Here is a 21,299-nt window from a genome sequence, read left to right on the forward strand (position 1 = left end):
TTGTAACGAACCCGTTTGTCTGGTGAAATCGTTCTCTAATTTTCCTTGCATTGATTTCAGTCTTGTTTTTATGCACTGACGGAGCGAATAAACTTTTGCGACATAAATCACCCTTTTGAGTGGATCAGCTCAATGTCTGAGATTTGTATACGTCCCATAATACATTCATCATAATCATTTTGCTATTTATATAACGACCTTCTCAGCTCGAGACCGGCAGCAAGTAAAATTAAAATGAGACATTGAATGATAACTGAACATATTATAACCGTTCATATGATAGAATTATGTAAATATTTGAAATGATTATAAATATTTAAGAAATATTTCGAAGAGTGGAAAATATTTCAGTTTCAGAATAAGCTACCATATTTATTGTGATCATTTGCATTGCAAATGTGATATAGAATATCGCTCCATAATAACTTGAATATTTACATAATAGTTCTATAAGTTTTTTCAAAAATGTTGACAGTATTTACATAAATAAAGAGATACGAACAGAGATGAGAAAAGTTAGTTGACAAGTTTGGTAAACTTAAACAAATTAAATGAAATTTAGCATTCACTTATAAATTTTGAATGGTAATATTGAGTATTAGAAATTGATTTATAAAGTTTGTTGTATATAATAGGTATTTTAATTCTGAATTGGTGCTACCTTAAATACAATTTAGCTTAAATAAATTTTGACTTGGCTTATACACATTGCCCAAATATTTGTAGCATTTTCAAGTAACACACGTTATTAATCCTCGGTTTTCTGAATGCCCATAAATTAAATGAAGGCATATACATGTGCACACACATACAAACAACTTACTTTATACACATATATACAGATGTATCTGGCGACTTTGTTGCCTACTCGAATGTGACCTTCACGGTATTTGTGGGCTTAACAAAGGCTCATGGCTTTTGGTTTTCTCAGCGCTCGAAATCCCGAAATTAAATAGAAAATAATTTGATTTATGTGTATGTATTAGTCACACGCCTATCTCAACTGAATCAGCACTCCGAATTCTCCAACACGTATATGAGCATATACACCCACAGAACACATATATATATATAACTATATATATATATAACTATATATATATATGACATATTATGAGCGCACTAAATCGTACAACAAACATTCGATCGGCCATATATAAGCTGCATGTGCGAACAGCAATTTTAATCACTTAAGCAGCTATCGTTGTTGTTTGCTTTGATGATTCTCTGTCATCATTATACAAGTCACTGGACTCACTGCTTGCTAACCAGCTTTCCTTATACATTTATTTATGTCTCATTTATCATGAAATTACAGTAATATGTAATCCCACCCTTAATGTGTGTATAAAGAGGGTATTCAAGTTTTGTCGTGAAGTATGTATCGCATTGAAGAAGATGTTTGCGATGCAGTAGGTATATATAGTTTTGATAAGCATCACTATCCGAGTCTACATAGCCATGTTCATCTGTCATAAGAATCTAAAGATCTTAAACATCAGACTAATATATATTATATAGCCTCCGGTCTGTAAGGGTATTTCGACTTCAAAGTGCCTAAAATAGCCTTTTTTTTAATGTTTTTCTCTTGTTTTTGTCTCCAACACATTCATCTATTCAATTTTTTATACGTTTGCTTTCGCTTCCTTTCAAATTTAGCTTTAAATAATTTGACGTCCTTGGAAGTCCGCGCATTTATTTTCGTCTATGTCGGTTTTCTTGTATTTTGAACTTCTAAGTTTTTCTTTCTCTGCTGTTTACTTTATCTTTGACTGATTTTTAATATCAAAGCAGAAATTGTGGTCAAATCACACGCATGTTTAGTGAGCAACATATTCACATAATTGATTTGTTGTCATTCATTGAAGCGTATTCTCTTAATGACATCCATGTCCAGTCATATTTCTATTGGAGTGGTAATTGGGTTGTGATTCATGCTCAAAAATAATTTGTGACACTGCTACAGTTTTTTGTACAAGATGATAGTATTGAAATATCAACAGATCTTTACATGGAAATCCGCTGTTTCGAAAGGATGCTTGAAAATCACCCAACACAAAGTGATTCCCACCCGCGAACCATTACCTGCCCCAATGCCCAAAGCTGCCTCACAGTCACGATGTGGATGTGGCAATAATAAAAACGGAGAAGTGTGTAACAAGAGGGTCGTTAAAGAAAAACGGCAAGAAAGAAACCAAACCAAAATGTACTTCGTCTTTAAGCAGCTGCAGAAAACACCGTCTCAACAGCTGTTCGACATTAAAAGAGCGCACAGTGTAAGAGCGAAAGTTCGTTGTGCAGAATACGTTCCACTTCCAGTAAAGCTCCAGTTTTCTCTCACTCTCTAGCTCTCTCTCTCTCTCTCTCTCTCTCTCTCTCTCTCTCTCTCTCTCTCTCTGCATTTCCGTAAACGAAGCTTAACCCACATAGCGCCAGCAGCAGCAGCCAGCGCCGAAGTTGCCCAAGAGCCTGGCCATAACCGAAAGTCAACTTCAGTCGTTGGAATTCAGTCGTGCGCCGTGGACACAAGCGAATCGCTAAGGCGCCTCCGTGCACGTGGCCAGCATAACTAAGTGTGTGTATGTATGTGTGTATATGTGTTTGAGTGTGTGTTAGTGTCGCTTACGGTTACCAAGCGGAAAACAACACCAACAAACGAGAAAGAGGGCCAACAACACAAGCCAATGCGGGCAATCGAAATAAAGTGAGGCAGAAATGCCAACATGCAAATCGAAGAAAAGTGAGGGAAAGTCCGCCTGTGCATTGTGTGTGGCCCATGATGGCTTAGTTTTCACCATTGTCGTTATAGAGCCGCATCGACGAAACCCGTTGGCAGCATCTTGGGTCATTTGCAAGCCGGCTCGCTTTAGCTTTGTCTGCGTATCACTGGCGCCTAAAAGTATGCGGCAACTTACACACCCATTCACACACACACACACACACACACTCCATTTAACGGTCATTGACGTTTGCGTTTAATTAAAGCGATTGCATGCCTTTTCGCATGTGTGTGTGTGTGTGTATGTGCTTGTATTACAAGGATATCGCTTTAAGAGTTGTGCTTATATTAACTCAACACGCCAACCACTCTTTTAAATCAGAAAATTAAGTGACGGCCAAAGTGTATTGTCAATCAGGAAATTAAACAAGTGACTAAAAGTGGTTCAAATTTCATAGGAATAATAGAAAAGCTAATTATAAATATTGGTTTTCAAATGAAACACTTTATTTTAATTGACCTAGAGCTCTATATTGTGAACAATAAATTAAGTTATTTATTATGTATTTGTTTGAAGCTTATGAACGCATTTAAATGTTTTCGTGATATTTATATAACAAAATGGAATATTATATGTTCATATATTTTACATTTTACATTTACGGCTTATTGTTATAATTTCATAGTTCTTTTCAACACATCTATTTTGATGCATTTATATATATATCTTTTTTTATATTCTTTAAATAAATATCTATCACGAAAATGTTAGGGATAGAATTGAATAACTTCAGCTTAAAACAAAGCTGCCACCTCATCTGAATACATAACTAATATACAAATATTTTGTGTGTTGTGCTTTCAAGGTAACTTGTACATTAATTGACGTAAGGCCCGCTGAAAACGAATAAGAAACGCAATTAAATTAATAGCTCGATATACAACAAAAAAAAAAGTTATTTATACAAGTACAAAACGAAACAGAGAAAAATTGTCAGACATTCATGAAAAGCGAAAAATCCAGCTCCTATAAGGTCTCGTCAATGTGCCAATATAAAAGTCGGCGTAATGCAACGTAATCAAAAATAAATCGGACAATTATTAAATAAAATGCTCGTGTACAATTGTCGGCCAAAAAATCTTTGTAACCGGTTGCCTCCTGACACATGCCCGAGTGTTAATATCTGTGTGTGTATTTGTGCGCGTGTATGAGTACACCAAAACAGCAAAAAGAAAAAGTATAAAAAATATAAAAAAAAAACCATAAGAAAACAAAACAAGCATAGGGATACGAGCGCTTAACAGAAAAGGATTTTTACTGCTGCAGCCAAAGGCCGGCAAGGCCACGGACTAACATTGATAAAATCAACAAAAGCATCCAGAGCAGTCAGAGCGCTGAGGATTATTATCAACAAGAACAACAACTGGTAACAGTCGTAAAAGCAAAGCACTGGCGTCAGCAATGCCCATCAGGAGCAGAAGTGAGAGCATTACAAACGCTTCCATATAGAAAGTTCTCACAAGGTAAATCAAGCAGAAAAAAAAACAAAATAACAAAGGAAAATGAGCTTAAGTTGTCAATTGAAATGCAAAGAACTGTCCAAAACATATCATTACAGATTGTTCAATACAAAATATCCTTTTTTTCTGTTCGACCCTTTCTTTGGGCGTGTGTGCATTTCAGGCGTCAAGTGAATTTATAATGTGATTTAAACACCAATTTCAGCAGGGGTACTTTAAGGTTTATATTAAAGAAACAGAAACGGTTGTTTATACAATTTATACATTTAGAAACATTTATGAATGAATGCGCACTTTAAATGTACATTAAAGAAAGAGTGTGGAAAAGTCAACAGCTGTTACTATTTGATTCATCCTCTACTTTAAATGTACTCTAAATATGTACACATAATAATAATCAGGTACGTCAGGTACCTTACTTACCTCCTGTTATTTAATATAACTTCTCACTTTAGCGACTTTTTGCTCAGTTTTAGTTTAATATTGTTGCAAACTCTCGTAAATTTGCAATTAATCAGTATCAAATTAGTGAAAATAAATTTCATCGAATGCTACATATATGATATTCAATAGCCTCTGTTTTCTGTCCTCTTTCATGATTCTATTCCCTTTGAATCGTTGTTAAACTTTGTTCAGTCAAAAGATTAATGGTCTTCAACAAAAATGACTACATTAATTTAATACATTTGTATATAATATATCCATTATATACAATAAGGTACAGAATCAAATATTTTTAAAGTAATCGCAATCTGCTATTTTTAAGACTGTAAATCATTATTTGACCGCAAATAAGAACAAGACATATGTCTTGTGTTATATATATATATATATATATATATATATTGTAGGGAACCCACAAGTCATTTTGATGAATGCTTTAACTATCTCTTTAGAATTCATTTAATAAATTAAAAGAGTCGCTTAAAGTGAATATTAAATTATATGTGTTTCAAGCATAATAGACATTTGATTTTACCACATAAATGTCAGCATTGCTTAAAGTCGTATAATTTGAAGTAGTCAACTAGACGCAATAATCAGTACTTGACCATATCAATCAAGTGATTCTTTATACATTATACACCGTCAAAGAATGAAAATCAATTCAATGAAGATAAATGAGTTGAGTTGTGCGCTCAGGCTTCATAGTCGCGACGTCGCGACGCGTCTGTTATCCATGAGCCGACTTTTACTTGTCATTGCCACAAATAATAAGCGATTACAATGCCGTAAATCTAGGCAACAATAACAACGACAACAACAACTACAATAGCAGACTGAGCAATAAGCAATGTGAGTAGAGCAAATAATCTTTGCCAAACACCACAGTCACGTGCCCCACTGTCGTGCAGACGTAGGTGTCACCCCAAAGGAGCAGCGATTGCTGAGACTATCGAAGGCGCATATAATAGGGATGGTGATAGGAAAGGTGCCATAATTTAGCAGGATGCCAGGGCACGTTGCCGGCTTGTCATAAAAAGTTAACGCCTATTACTCATACGTCGTGTCGGCAGTGGGCCGTGGGCCGTGGGCCGTTGGCTGATGAGCTACGCTTGTGTCGAAATCAAATTAATCATTCTGCCAATGTTTTAGAGGATTTCTCTCTTCTTAGCCTTATCGGTTTAGCTGTTTCTTACTTCTATCACGTTTTAGTATATTTAGTCGTCGCAGGTGTTGTCATTCCGTTGGATTCACTCAAGGCATTTGGAATAAAGGCTCACCATTTCGAAAAATGAACGCTAGTTGATTTTTTTTTCCTTCTTTTGCCGAACTTTTTTATTGGACGCAAATGCATTTATGTAGACAGTCAGACGATTGTATTGCTGCTATTAAATATTTGAGGACAGTGCATTTCTAATTACAAGTCGCTGCCATTTGCTTGCCATAAATTCCATTTTATTGTGTTGAGATTCACTGTGCCAAACTTTTACAAACAACTGTCGTTAGAAATATTTTTGTAATTGTATTTATATATTTTCTTGTACAATTATTCTATATTCGAGGGAAAAAAATGTTGTTTGTAATAAAACCATCTGCATATCTTTTAAACAGTAGTATTTCAAATAAAATTGGATATTTATGTTGTTGACTGTACTGGGCTTGACAAGTGGGCTGAGAAAATTTTGAGCGCAGTTTATGTTTGATATCGCATAATATAAGTAATAATATAATAGGTAATAACAAAAGCATGCGTATATTATGTTAAGAAATTCCAAATTTTACATTTAGTGTCATACAAAAAATAAATACATCCTTAAATTTACAAACAATTTGATTATACAAATTAGTTTTAAACGTAGTTCATTAAATGAAATTAAGTGTAAAATGTCAATCAATAAATCACACAATTCACACTTTTCGACAAAATTGTAATACTCTTTGGAAAGTTATTTTTATTGGTTTTTACTTGTATATTGCCTAAAAACATTGACTGTTGAAAATTTTGCTCTTGTACGAAAGCTCCTGATTGTTTTTGAAGACGAATCCCTGTAGTTACGGAATTAATGAAGCTTCAAACCATATTAGTATCCTCATTTTACTACATCATATATCTCTTAGCGAAAACTGTCACGTTGTTGTATATAATTATAAATCGGTATTATATTTGTATAATGAATTTGACGGCAATGGGATTAAATAATCGATGATGTTCATACTTGATTAATGAAATACAAATTAAAATAATTTCAATGAGACATATCTGTAATAATTTTTGTTTGTTTATTTGATTGAATTTAATTTGTTAAGTATCATCAGTTGATATTTATTTGGTGTGACAGCTCTAAGTGGATCAATTTTGAATTGCTCGAATTAGTCGGAGAAAGAACTAAGCCACCTTGTCAATCATTTGCATATGCTGCAGCTGCTGGACGCCAGGAAACAATGCTGGCTGCGCTGCCCATTAGCCATTTTTTTCAGTTCGAGGAACCCCAGTAATTATCGAAAATTAAACATAATTTATTTGCAGCAGAAATAGTTTTTTTTTATTTTTTCCTTTGTGAACAACACTTAGATATAATTATAACTATTTATTGTTGGTTTTCAGTAAAATCCTAATAGACTTTATCGATACATTTCAGGCAATAATTCAGTTTCCAGAAGAAAATTGATATGACATGACATAAAAAAGAACAAAGTTGGACATATTAGACAAGTAAGAACGCTGTAGTCGAGTGGGCTCGACATGCGACCACATATTAATGTACACAGAAAATACGTGCGCTTGCTAATTGAAATGGGGATACATTTTCGATGGCAACTTGAGCTCTTATTATCCGAGCTTTATGCATATTGCACACGTTATACAGTTAATAATATTTCAATGTTTATTAAATATTAATTAGAATCCACTGCGTTCAAACTTTACAATTTTATTGCCATCGGAAATTAAATTTTGAATTCGAATGGTTGTATTGTTAATATTGATCACAAGTCGTCATGTAATCGATAGTGGAGCTAATAAAATCTCTATTATAGTAGCTGGTCGTATTCATAAGGACAACGTTCTTAGAGCATCTCTGTTTGTCTAAGCCTCTGTTTGCGAAACTCACCACACCATACAAGCAGAAGCTATCAGCCCTCGTTTTAGTATGCTTATGATAGCAGTTAGTGATGAATCCGCTTCCACTATCACCTTCGCAAAGATATGCTCCCGTCTTAGCTGCTATGTCAATTTGATGTTCGCTGGTATTGTTCAATACTCCAGACTCAACCATGGTCAACCTTAAACTATTTGTTCCGTTGGAAAGGGAACACACCTCGGCCACTGTGTTCCCCATCTCGTACATGTATTCATCGAACTGCCAGGGTAAGCAAATAACTTTTGCTTTATTTCTGTCTACCGAAGTTAAGTTCAGTTTTAACAGAGCGGTATCAAATGCCATCGTAGAAGGATCATAGTTCCTGGAAATCAAATGAATGGTCCCTGATTGATAAAAATAAGTCTAAAAAAATTATGATTTTGTGATTTTAATAAATGCATTTTTAATTATTATTTTTTTTTTTTAATACCGAAAAGAAAAGTTTAATTTGGGTCATATGGGGAGCGAGAATATGGATAAAATTGACTATCGCATCTCCCTCCACACTTTTAGAGATTGAGCTACAAAATTTTGAAAAACAATTAAGCGGGTATAACACTGGTATCAGAAAATACAGCAGTCGCTCACGCCCGATAGCAGCGTTAATAATGAATATAATACAAAAATAATAATAATAAGAGTAAATAATAATAATCAATATTGTGAAATCAAATTAATAATCATTAAGTTGTTATATTTATAAAATGACCAATAGTGTTTACGGTTCCGAAAAATAAGTACTTACCGATTAGTCTCAATTTTTGAAACTGCCCAGCCATAATCCTCACCAACTGTACGATTAACATTTGTTGAGCCTCCCACCCGATAATGTGCTAGTTTAATGGTATCGTTAATTAGCACACAATGTGCGGCAGTCAACACAATGTCGGGCTTCACACGGACCCCACCACATATTTTCTTGTAGCTATGTTCCTGATCCTTCGCATAAATGACAACGGTCCACGGCGAGATTTCTGGCTCTATGGGAGTACCGGATGTCGCCAAAGGTTTTATTGTATTTGTGTGAAGATGACCACAATCAAGTTCACAGTATTTATCCATATCAAGATTTTCCGACCAAGTTCCATCCTCCTGGCATGTAACAGCTATATTCGTCTCCGTTGCATGTTTCTTCCATCTATATCCGATATTACATTCGAAACCTACTTCTGTGCCTGGGAGCATTGTCGATTCGCATTGGACGAGATTACCGTTATATTTGCATGACCGCCGCATTGAATCGCTGCAGAATAACTTATTCCGTTGACACGTTTCTGAAAAAGTAAATAAGAGAATAAGTACCAACAAAATATACTATAGCTAACAAAAAAAAATCGAGCTAACATGTAGATTATCACACTAAAAAGAATATCATTGCGAAAATCATAAAAGTTTTAAATTTTCAAGAAATTATTTTTAAATTTTCTTTCTATCTAAAAAAAGAAAACATATATATATTGTAAAAACGTAATGCTCGATTTAGAGTCGCTGTCGATGTCGTAAGTTATCTCAAATTGAATTATACAAATTTAAAGACTGTTTTCAATTACATAAGTATATATATATATAATATACCAGAGAAAAATGCGATTAATTTAAGAATAGTTTGAAAACATTTAACGCACATTATTTTGGAAGTTGGCTTCAAATGTTTAAAAAAAAAACCCTTCATATTTTTGGCAGGACTCTCCCAATCGTTTGATTTATAAATTAATTTTCGCAACCGTTATTATTTTGTATACTCTTTGTTTTTGATTATGAACTATACCATAGTATATTGAATTTGATTTTTGTCGGTCCATCTGTATGAGCCCAACTTTTTTGGACACCCTTAAAGCTAGAGTCTTGAAACCTGGAACATATACTGGTCTGTGCCCACGTCAGACAAAGTGTAGAACTTGAAGTAATAGAAGGCTAGGAAATAAACAATATAGATCATCGCAAATCGAAAAAAACACATATTTCCCACAATTTAAAGGGTTCTCAATTTGTAGGTAGGTTATTAGTGATGTCCTTTCAATATCGGCATATACCATATGGCCATATAGCCGTCTTTAAGAATCGATAGCAGATAGGATATAGCCGCCTGTAATTCCCAAAGCCGATATTTCGGAAAGTGTAAATCGATAAATCCGCATATCCAGCAATTTTAGAGATAACGTCAGCAAAAATAGATGGTAAACTTGCTGGTAACTTTCTTTAAAGATCGGCGTATACATTTTCGATAAAAGCATCTAGCATCTTCCATTAGAGTTAGCAACCTTGGAAGGAAGACTACTAGGATTACCTCCAACATTTTCTGATGACCACGCCTACGACCACTGCCAAAATTCTCAGAATTCTCAGAGTTCACGCCCACTCCCGTCCACAAGAAATTCACAAAAGCTATATCTACTGCAATTTTAAATACAAACTTTTAGAATAGATTATTAGGAACCTCCTTCAAAGATCGGTATTTCTTGGCTACACCCACCATGTTCTACGCCACCTGCTATCAGATGGTATGAATTATTGGTATCAGAGTATTTCGTAACGAGTAACGTTCTCTCTTGTTTTATTATTGTGATTTTTGAGGTACTTACTGATACAGCGAGGATTTTCGTGTTTGTCCCACTTCTTATTCTCACAATGCCTCCTCACATACGGTGGCGACAAAGTATAACCGTCAATGCATGCCAATTGTACTGACATATGTTTAAGAGGTGGTAACGTCGTTTTTTTGCAATCGTACCTATAGCAATCGCCTATAAGCATGGTCTCATTATCATAGTTGTCTATTGGGCACCCATTGGTCCCGTTCGTGTTTGGATCAAGGTTCTGAGGCTTTGAACTACATACTGGGAGATCGTGCCGCCAGTCTCCCGTATACTTACATACATTCTGCCTAATGCCAAGAAACTTATCTTTCTTAACGGAACACGAGAAACTAACATTTTGATTGGCATATACAAATCGGGATCCGTTTTCAAAATGAAATTTAGTATCTTCTGTAAATTCCAAGTTCCTCTCTGTTGGCTCGTAACAAAGCTTCGGAGCATTTCCTCTCCAGTGCTCTTTATATTTACACATATTCTCCAACTCATCAGAAGCATCGATACAATCAATATTTCCGTCGCATTCCTGGTTCTTGCTTAGGCATTTTCCATTGGCGCATCGATAGTAAGGACATGTTTTATTCTGCATACATAACTCCACAGATTCGTCCCGACCATTACTGCAATCGTGCTTCTCATCGCACATTTTGTGCTGCGCAATGCATTCGCCTTTCATGCACTCAATTTGATCACTAAAAAAACGAATTAAACAATTGCGTTGTCAGAAAACGATATCCACTTTCATAAGCCAAACCCCATATTTATATGTTCGAGATGCGTTCGAGAAATTTTGACTTTTGTATATGACTTTCGCATTCCTTCTTTTGTTAACTATATTAAAATGCATTTTCAAATATTTAATTATTTTATAATTTGCTTGAATTAAATAAAATGAAATTAAAAAAGGCGGAAAATCATTTCACATTTAAGTTGACTCATACGTATTTTCTATTGCTTGGCTTCCAATTTTTTTTTGGATAACTATAGAGTAAATTATAATTCAATGCAAATTTCGAGTTTTAAGAAAACGCCCAAAAGGTCGTACTCCATTTTTAATTTTTCTATTATATTAATAAAGTATAATGAAACTAAATTAAAATGAAATCGCATATGCTTATGATATTCGTACTTGAAAAGGAGAAAAAATACTCTTATGGTCTATAATTCTTGCTTTTGTTCTTTTGCACTCTCAAATAATGACGCAGTGCATGTTTGTTGGTAATGTAAATGTTCATGAAGAGCGCCTTAAAATGACACCCATACGGAATAACACATTTACAAATTGATAGGAAGCGGAAGAGAATGTATTAAAAATGTATTTTCCAAATTTGAAGTATCAAGCTTTTATACTCCCTGAAATCCACGTGCTCATACTGTTGATACTGATCAAGAATAAATATATAAGTATGGGGTCGAGTTCAAAATAATGAAGCATTTTGAATGTATTTTTGATGAATTCAATTAGCTTTATAATTTATTTTTACTTTGTTCGAGCTCATGGAACTAACATTTCGGTTTTTTGATTTCGCTCGGTTATTTTTAAGATCCCAAAAATTAGAAATTGGATGATTTTATTATTGAATAAATTCTCTTTTTTACATACCCGTTGCAATTGCCTTTTATTATTGACTTGATAACCGATTCGTTCTCTTGGCACATGAGAACCGATTCATCCGATTTATCGTAGCATTCGGCAACATTGTTGCACTCACCAAAACTATTAATTTCGCCTCCGTAGGCGCAATAGAAAAATTCTTCGTTTATCATGGTATCCTTACACAAAACGAATGTCTCATCGCTGCCATTTGGACATTCGCTTGACCCATTACAGGTACAACTCCGCGGTACGTTACTGAGATTTTCTGTACACTGAAACATCACAATAACCGATACTGTGGACAATAAATATACCACGATTAGAGCACAGCGGCCAAACATTGTACAAAGTATTCGCACGAGTTTCCGTATCGAACTGAGCCACGTTTTACTCAGGAACGGAGTATAACCCCTTAAACAGAGAAACTTAAAGAGAAATTAATTTGGATTTCAGTGGAAACCGATAAGCAGCCACTCTGCGTTAAAGACTCGTACAAATCCCTGAATATTTTCTCATTCTCAGCCTTAGAGATTAAAAGTTTTTTGATAGCTGAGAGACTATTGACAAAAATATATATGACACACTAACAAAATTAGCTGGATAAGTTGCATAGCTTTATATATTTAGTCTATATGGCATTACACATATTTATTATCGTTTTCTTAAATATTAATAAAATAATTATTTCTTTGTGTATGCATGTATGTTACTATTCATATATTTTGCTCTTGAAATTTCAATGTAAGCTTAAAAATAACTTTAAAAGATAGAGTACAGAGCTTTAGAGTCGCCGACGCGCATTTTTTGTGCTCCGCAATTTTATTCATCTCTGGGTTACTTTCAATCATGTGTTGCTTTATTTATAAAAAGCTTTCAAAGCAAAGTACTGGCGTCAACAATGCCCATCAGGAGCAGAAGTGAGAGCATTACAAACGCTTCCATATAGAAAGTTCTCACAAGGTAAATCAAGCAGAAAAAAACAAAATAACAAAGGAAAATGGGCTTAAGTTGTCAATTGAAATGCAAAGAACTGTCCAAAACATATCATTACAGATTGTTCTATACAAAATATCATTTTTTTTCTGTTCGACCCTTTCTTTGGGCGTGTGTGCATTTCAGGCGTCAAGTGAATTTATAATGTGATTTAAACACCAATTTCAGCAGGGGTACTTTAAGGTTTATATTAAAGAAACAGAAACGGTTGTTTATACAATTTATACTTTTAGAAACATTTATGAATGAATGCGCACTTTAAATGTACATTAAAGAAACAGTGTGGAAAAGTCTACAGCTGTTACTAATTGATTCAGCGTCTACTTTAAATGTACTCTAAATATGTACACATAATAATAATCAGGTACGTCAGGTACCTTACTTACCTCCTGTTATTTAATATAACTTCTCACTTCAGCGACTTTTTGCTCAGTTTTAGTTTAATATTGTTCCAAACTCTTGTAAATTTGCAATTAATCAGTATCAAATTAGTGAAAATAAATTTCATCGAATGCTACATATATGATATTCAATAGCCTCTGTTTTCTGTCCTCTTTCATGATTCTATTCCATTTGAATCTTTGTTAAACTTTGTTCAGTCAAAAGATTAATGGTCTTCAACAAAAATGACTACATTAATTTAATACATTTGTATATAATTATATATTAATATCCATTATATACAATAAGGTACAGAATCAAATATTTTTAAAGTAATCGCAATCTGCTATTTTTAAGACTGTAAATCATTATTTGACCGCAAATAAGAACAAGACATATGTCTTGTGTTATATATACATATATATATATATATATTGTAGGGAACCCACATGTCATTTTGATGAATGCTTTAACTATCTGTTTATAATTCATTTAATAAATTAAAAGAGTCGCTTAAAGTGAATATTAAATTATATGTGTTTCAAGCATAATACACATTTGCCATTTAAAAAAAAAACTGAAATAAATACATTGCATCCATAAAGATATATTGAATATACTTATGGCTGCAACATATGAATTCATACCTTCTGTACGACTCTCGCAGAGCTTTAAGCTTTGATTTTACCACATAAATGTCAGCATTGCTTAAAGTCGTATAATTTGAAGTAGTCAACTAGACGCAATAATAGGGATGGAGATTGGAAAGGTGCCATAATTTAGCAGGATGCCAGGGCACGTTGCCGGCTTGTCATAAAAAGTTAACGCCTATTACTCATACGTCGAGTCGGCAGTGGGCCGTGGGCTGTGGGCCGTTGGCTGATGAGCTACGCTTGTGTCGAAATCAAATTAATCATTCTGCCAATGTTTTAGAGAATTTCTCTCCTCCTTTTAGCCTTACCGGTTTAGCTGTTTCTTACTTCTATCACGTTTTAGTATATTTAGTCGACGCAGGTGTTTTCATTCCGTTGGATTCACTCAAGACATTTGGAATAAAGGCTCACCATTTCGAAAAATGAACGCTAGTTGATTTTTTTTTTCCTTCTTTTGCCGAACTTTTTTATTGGACGCAAATGCATTTATGTAGACAGTCAGACGATTGTATTGCTGCTATTAAATATTTGAGGACAGTGCATTTCTAATTACAAGTCGCTGCCATTTGCTTGCCATAAATTCCATTTTATTGTGTTGAGATTCACTGTGCCAAACTTTTACAAACAACTGTCGTTAGAAATATTTTTGTAATTGTATTTATATATTTTCTTGTACAATTATTCTATATTCGAGGGAAAAAAATGTTGTTTGTAATAAAACCATCTGCATATCTTTTAAACAGTAGTATTTCAAATAAAATTGGATATTTATGTTGTTGACTGTACTGGGCTTGACAAGTGGGCTGAGAAAATTTTGAGCGCAGTTTATGTTTGATATCGCATAATATAAGTAATAATATAATAGGTAATAACAAAAGCATGCGTATATTATGTTAAGAAATTCCAAATTTTACATTTAGTGTCATACAAAAAATAAATACATCCTTAAATTTACAAACAATTTGATTATACAAATTAGTTTTAAACGTAGTTTATTAAATGGAATTAAGTGTAAAATATCAATCAATAAATCACACAATTCACACTTTTCGACAAAATTGTAATACTCTTTGGAAAGTTATTTTTATTGGTTTTTACTTGTATATTGCCTAAAAACATTGACTGTTGAAAATTTTGCTCTTGTACGAAAGCTCCTGATTGTTTTTGAAGACGAATCCCTGTAGTTACGGAATTAATGAAGCTTCAAACCATATTAGTATCCTCATTTTACTACATCATATATCTCTTAGCGAAAACTGTCACGTTGTTGTATATAATTATAAATCGGTATTATATTTGTATAATGAATTTGACGGCAATGGGATTAAATAATCGATGATGTTCATACTTGATTAATGAAATACAAATTAAAATAATTTCAATGAGACATATCTGTAATAATTTTTGTTTGTTTATTTGATTGAATTTAATTTGTTAAGTATCATCAGTTGATATTTATTTGGTGTGACAGCTCTAAGTGGATCAATTTTGAATTGCTCGAATTAGTCGGAGAAAGAACTAAGCCACCTTGTCAATCATTTGCATATGCTGCAGCTGCTGGACGCCAGGAAACAATGCTGGCTGCGCTGCCCGTTAGCCATTTTTTTCAGTTCGAGGAACCCCAGTAATTATCGAAAATTAAACATAATTTATTTGCAGCAGAAATAGTTTTTTTTTATTTTTTCCTTTGTGAACAACACTTAGATATAATTATAACTATTTATTGTTGGTTTTCAGTAAAATCCTAATAGACTTTATCGATACATTTCAGGCAATAATTCAGTTTCCAGAAGAAAATTGATATGACATGACATAAAAAAGAACAAAGTTGGACATATTAGACAAGTAAGAACGCTGTAGTCGAGTGGGCTCGACATGCGACCACATATTAATGTACACAGAAAATACGTGCGCTTGCTAATTGAAATGGGGATACATTTTCGATGGCAACTTGAGCTCTTATTATCCGAGCTTTATGCATATTGCACACGTTATACAGTTAATAATATTTCAATGTTTATTAAATATTAATTAGAATCCACTGCGTTCAAACTTTACAATTTTATTGCCATCGGAAATTAAATTTTGAATTCGAATGGTTGTATTGTTAATATTGATCACAAGTCGTCATGTAATCGATAGTGGAGCTAATAAAATCTCTATTATAGTAGCCGCTCGTATTCGTAAGGACAACGTTCTTAGAGCATCTCTGTTTGTCTAAGCCTCTGTTTGCGAAACTCACCACACCATACAAGCAGAAGCTATCAGCCCTCGTTTTAGTATGCTTATGATAGCAGTTAGTGATGAATCCGCTTCCAGTATCATCTTCACAAAGAAATTCTCCGGCCTTGGCTGCTATGTGAAATTGTTGATCGCTGGTTCTGTTCAATACTTCAGACTCAACCATGGTCAACCTTAAACTATTTGTTCCGTTGGAAAGGGAACACACCTCGGCCACTGTGTTCCCCATCTCGTACATGTATTCATCGAACTGCCAGGGTAAGCAAATAACTTTTGCTTTATTTCTGTCTACCGAAGTTAAGTTCAGTTTTAACAGAGCGGTATCAAATGCCATCGTAGAAGGATCATAGTTCCTGGAAATCAAATGAATGGTCCCTGATTGATAAAAATAAGTCTAAAAAAATTATGATTTTGTGATTTTAATAAATGCATTTTTAATTATTATTATTTTTTTTTTTTAATACCGAAAAGAAAAGTTTAATTTGGGTCATATGGGGAGCGAGAATATGGATAAAATTGACTATCGCATCTCCCTCCACACTTTTAGAGATTGAGCTACAAAATTTTGAAAAACAATTAAGCGGGTATAACACTGGTATCAGAAAATACAGCAGTCGCTCACGCCCGATAGCAGCGTTAATAATGAATATAATACAAAAATAATAATAATAAGAGTAAATAATAATAATCAATATTGTGAAATCAAATTAATAATCATTAAGTTGTTATATTTATAAAATGACCAATAGTGTTTACGGTTCCGAAAAATAAGTACTTACCGATTAGTCTCAATTTTTGAAACTGCCCAGCCATAATCCTCACCAACTGTACGATTAACATTTGTTGAGCCTCCCACCCGATAATGTGCTAGTTTAATGGTATCGTTAATTAGCACACAATGTGCGGCAGTCAACACAATGTCGGGCTTCACACGGACCCCACCACATATTTTCTTGTAGCTATGTTCCTGATCCTTCGCATAAATGACAACGGTCCACGGCGAGATTTCTGGCTCTATGGGAGTACCGGATGTCGCCAAAGGTTTTATTGTATTTGTGTGAAGATGACCACAATCAAGTTCACAGTATTTATCCATATCAAGATTTTCCGACCAAGTTCCATCCTCCTGGCATGTAACAGCTATATTCGTCTCCGTTGCATGTTTCTTCCATCTATATCCGATATTACATTCGAAACCTACTTCTGTGCCTGGGAGCATTGTCGATTCGCATTGGACGAGATTACCGTTATATTTGCATGTCCGCCGCATTGAATCGCTGCAGAATAACTTATTCAGTTGACACGTTTCTGAAAAAGTAAATAAGAGAAGAGAAAAAAATCGACCTAAAATGTAGATTATCACACTAAAAAGAATATCATTTCAAAAATCAGAAAAGTTTTAAATTTTCAAGAAATTATAAAGACTGTTTTCAATTACATAAGTACATATATATATAAAATACCAGAGAAAAATGCGATTAATTTAAGAATAGTTTGAAAACATTTAACGCACATTATTTTGGAAATTGGCTTCAAATGTTTAAAAAAAAACCCTTCATATTTTTGGCAGGACTCTCCCAATCGTTTGATTTATAAATTAATTTTCGCAACCGTTATTATTTTGTATACTCTTTGTTTTTGATTATGAACTATACCATAGTATATTGAATTTGATTTTTGTCGGTCCATCTGTATGAGCCCAACTTTTTTGGACACCCTTAAAGCTAGAGTCTTGAAACCTGGAACATATACTGGTCTGTGCCCACGTCAGACAAAGTGTAGAACTTGAAGTAATAGAAGGCTAGGAAATAAACAATATAGATCATCGCAAATCGAAAAAAACACATATTTCCCACAATTTAAAGGGTTCTCAATTTGTAGGTAGGTTATTAGTGATGTCCTTTCAATATCGGCATATACCATATGGCCATATAGCCGTCTTTAAGAATCGATAGCAGATAGGATATAGCCGCCTGTAATTCCCAAAGCCGATATTTCGGAAAGTGTAAATCGATAAATCCGCATATCCAGCAATTTTAGAGATAACGTCAGCAAAAATAGATGGTAAACTTGCTGGTAACTTTCTTTAAAGATCGGCGTATACATTTTCGATAAAAGCATCTAGCATCTTCCATTAGAGTTAGCAACCTTGGAAGGAAGACTACTAGGATTACCTCCAACATTTTCTGATGACCACGCCTACGACCACTGCCAAAATTCTCAGAATTCTCAGAGTTCACGCCCACTCCCGTCCACAAGAAATTCACAAAAGCTATATCTACTGCAATTTTAAATACAAACTTTTAGAATAGATTATTAGGAACCTCCTTCAAAGATCGGTATTTCTTGGCTACACCCACCATGTTCTACGCCACCTGCTATCAGATGGTATGAATTATTGGTATCAGAGTATTTCGTAACGAGTAACGTTCTCTCTTGTTTTATTATTGTGATTTTTGAGGTACTTACTGATACAGCGAGGATTTTCGTGTTTGTCCCACTTCTTATTCTCACAATGCCTCCTCACATACGGTGGCGACAAAGTATAACCGTCAATGCATGCCAATTGTACTGACATATGTTTAAGAGGTGGTAACGTCGTTATATTGCAACTGTACCTATAGCACATCGTATATAAGCATGGTCTCATTATCATAGTTGTCTATTGGGCACCCATTGGTCCCGTTCGTGTTTGGATCAAGGTTCTGAGGCTTTGAACTACATACTGGGAGATCGTGCCGCCAGTCTCCCGTATACTTACATACATTCTGCCTAATGCCAAGAAACTTATCTTTCTTAACGGAACACGAGAAACTAACATTTTGATTGGCATATACAAATCGGGATCCGTTTTCAAAATGAAATTTAGTATCTTCTGTAAATTCCAAGTTCCTCTCTGTTGGCTCGTAACAAAGCTTCGGAGCATTTCCTCTCCAGTGCTCTTTATATTTACACATATTCTCCAACTCATCAGAAGCATCGATACAATCAATATATCCGTCGCATTCCTGGTTCTTTTTCAGGCATTTTCCATTGGCGCATCGATAGTAAGGACATGTTTTATTCTGCATACATAACTCCACAGATTCGTCCCGACCATTACTGCAATCGTGCTTCTCATCGCACATTTTGTGCTGCGCAATGCATTCGCCTTTCATGCACTCAATTTGATCACTAAAAAAACGAATTAAACAATTGCGTTGTCAGAAAACGATATCCACTTTCATAAGCCAAACCCCATATTTATATGTTCGAGATGCGTTCGAGAAATTTTGACTTTTGTATATGACTTTCGCATTCCTTCTTTTGTTAACTATATTAAAATGCATTTTCAAATATTTAATTATTTTATAATTTGCTTGAATTAAATAAAATGAAATTAAAAAAGGCGGAAAATCATTTCACATTTAAGTTGACTCATACGTATTTTCTATTGCTTGGCTTCCAATTTTTTTTTGGATAACTATAGAGTAAATTATAATTCAATGCAAATTTCGAGTTTTAAGAAAACGCCCAAAAGGTCGTACTCCATTTTTAATTTTTCTATTATATTAATAAAGTATAATGAAACTAAATTAAAATGAAATCGCATATGCTTATGATATTCGTACTTGAAAAGGAGAAAAAATACTCTTATGGTCTATAATTCTTGCTTTTGTTCTTTTGCACTCTCAAATAATGACGCAGTGCATGTTTGTTGGTAATGTAAATGTTCATGAAGAGCGCCTTAAAATGACACCCATACGGAATAACACATTTACAAATTGATAGGAAGCGGAAGAGAATGTATTAAAAATGTATTTTCCAAATTTGAAGTATCAAGCTTTTATACTCCCTGAAATCCACGTGCTCATACTGTTGATACTGATCAAGAATAAATATATAAGTATGGGGTCGAGTTCAAAATAATGAAGCATTTTGAATGTATTTTTGATGAATTCAATTAGCTTTATAATTTATTTTTACTTTGTTCGAGCTCATGGAACTAACATTTCGGTTTTTTGATTTCGCTCGGTTATTTTTAAGATCCCAAAAATTAGAAATTGGATGATTTTATTATTGAATAAATTCTCTTTTTTACATACCCGTTGCAATTGCCTTTTATTATTGACTTGATAACCGATTCGTTCTCTTGGCACATGAGAACCGATTCATCCGATTTATCGTAGCATTCGGCAACATTGTTGCACTCACCAAAACTATTAATTTCGCCTCCGTAGGCGCAATAGAAAAATTCTTCGTTTATCATGGTATCCTTACACAAAACGAATGTCTCATCGCTGCCATTTGGACATTCGCTTGAGCCATTACAGGCAGATGTGAATGGCACGATACTGTGATTTTCTGTACACTGAAACATCACAATAACAGATACTGTGGACAATAAATATACCACGATTAGAGCACAGCGGGCAACCATTGTACAAAGTATTCGCACGAGTTTCCGTATCGAACTGAGTCACGTTTTACTCAGGAACGGAGTATAACCCCTTAAATAGAGAAATTTAAAGAGAAATTAATTTGGATTCCAGTGGAAACGGATAAGCAGCGGAAACCGATAAGCAGCGGAAACCGAAAGAGACTGTTGACGAAAATATATATGACACACTAACAAAATTAGCTGGATAAGTTGCATAGCTTTATATATTTTTAACGTTTTCTTAAATATTAATAAAATAATTATTTCTTTGTGTATGCATGTATGTTACTATTCATATATTTTGCTCTTGAAATTTCAATGTAAGCTTAAAAATAACTTTAAAAGATAGAGTACTGAGCTTTAGAGTCGCTGACGCGCATTTTTTGTGCTCCGCAATTTTATTCATCTCTGGGTTACTTTTAAGCATGTGTTGCTTTATTTATAAAAAGCTTTCATACCATTAATTAACTCTGCGTTAGAACTTGTTGTTGGTATCTTTAATTGCTTTAGTGCTTGTGCATAGTCGATGGATGGAATCCCAAATTTTGAAACGAGCTTTCATCATTGCCATCATCATTTTTCCAGCTCCAACGGCT

General features: G+C 34.1%; 3 protein-coding genes across 5 annotated transcripts in view; 1 reads left to right on the top strand and 2 right to left on the bottom strand.

Moving 5' to 3' along the window:
- Positions 1-7,630: 7,630 nt before the first annotated feature.
- LOC116805790 (modular serine protease-like) lies at positions 7,631-20,689 on the bottom strand. The gene is made up of 5 exons (XM_043214899.1): positions 20,571-20,689; positions 12,022-12,223; positions 10,407-11,110; positions 8,570-9,098; positions 7,631-8,146 (listed from the first exon to the last, which is right to left on the bottom strand). The coding sequence occupies exons 1-5, from the start codon at positions 20,641-20,643 to the stop codon at positions 7,660-7,662; spliced, it is 1,995 nt and encodes a 664-aa protein (XP_043070834.1). The 5' UTR covers positions 20,644-20,689; the 3' UTR covers positions 7,631-7,659.
- LOC6567326 (neuroligin-3) overlaps positions 12,921-21,299 on the top strand; it is a 51,474-nt gene continuing 43,095 nt past the window's right edge. For all 3 annotated transcript variants that reach the window (XM_043214898.1, XM_043214897.1, XM_043214896.1), the window contains exon 1: positions 12,921-12,975. The gene's annotated coding sequence lies outside the window, so the exon portion shown is untranslated. The remainder of the gene's footprint in view (positions 12,976-21,299) is intronic.
- On the bottom strand, positions 16,121-18,887 carry LOC122322493 (modular serine protease-like). The gene is made up of 3 exons (XM_043214900.1): positions 18,753-18,887; positions 17,063-17,591; positions 16,121-16,636 (listed from the first exon to the last, which is right to left on the bottom strand). The coding sequence occupies exons 1-3, from the start codon at positions 18,859-18,861 to the stop codon at positions 16,150-16,152; spliced, it is 1,125 nt and encodes a 374-aa protein (XP_043070835.1). The 5' UTR covers positions 18,862-18,887; the 3' UTR covers positions 16,121-16,149.

Source organism: Drosophila grimshawi, unplaced genomic scaffold, assembly GCF_018153295.1.
Source record: "Drosophila grimshawi isolate 15287-2541.00 unplaced genomic scaffold, ASM1815329v1 contig_311, whole genome shotgun sequence".
In the NCBI taxonomy this organism is placed as follows: domain Eukaryota; kingdom Metazoa; phylum Arthropoda; class Insecta; order Diptera; family Drosophilidae; genus Drosophila; species Drosophila grimshawi.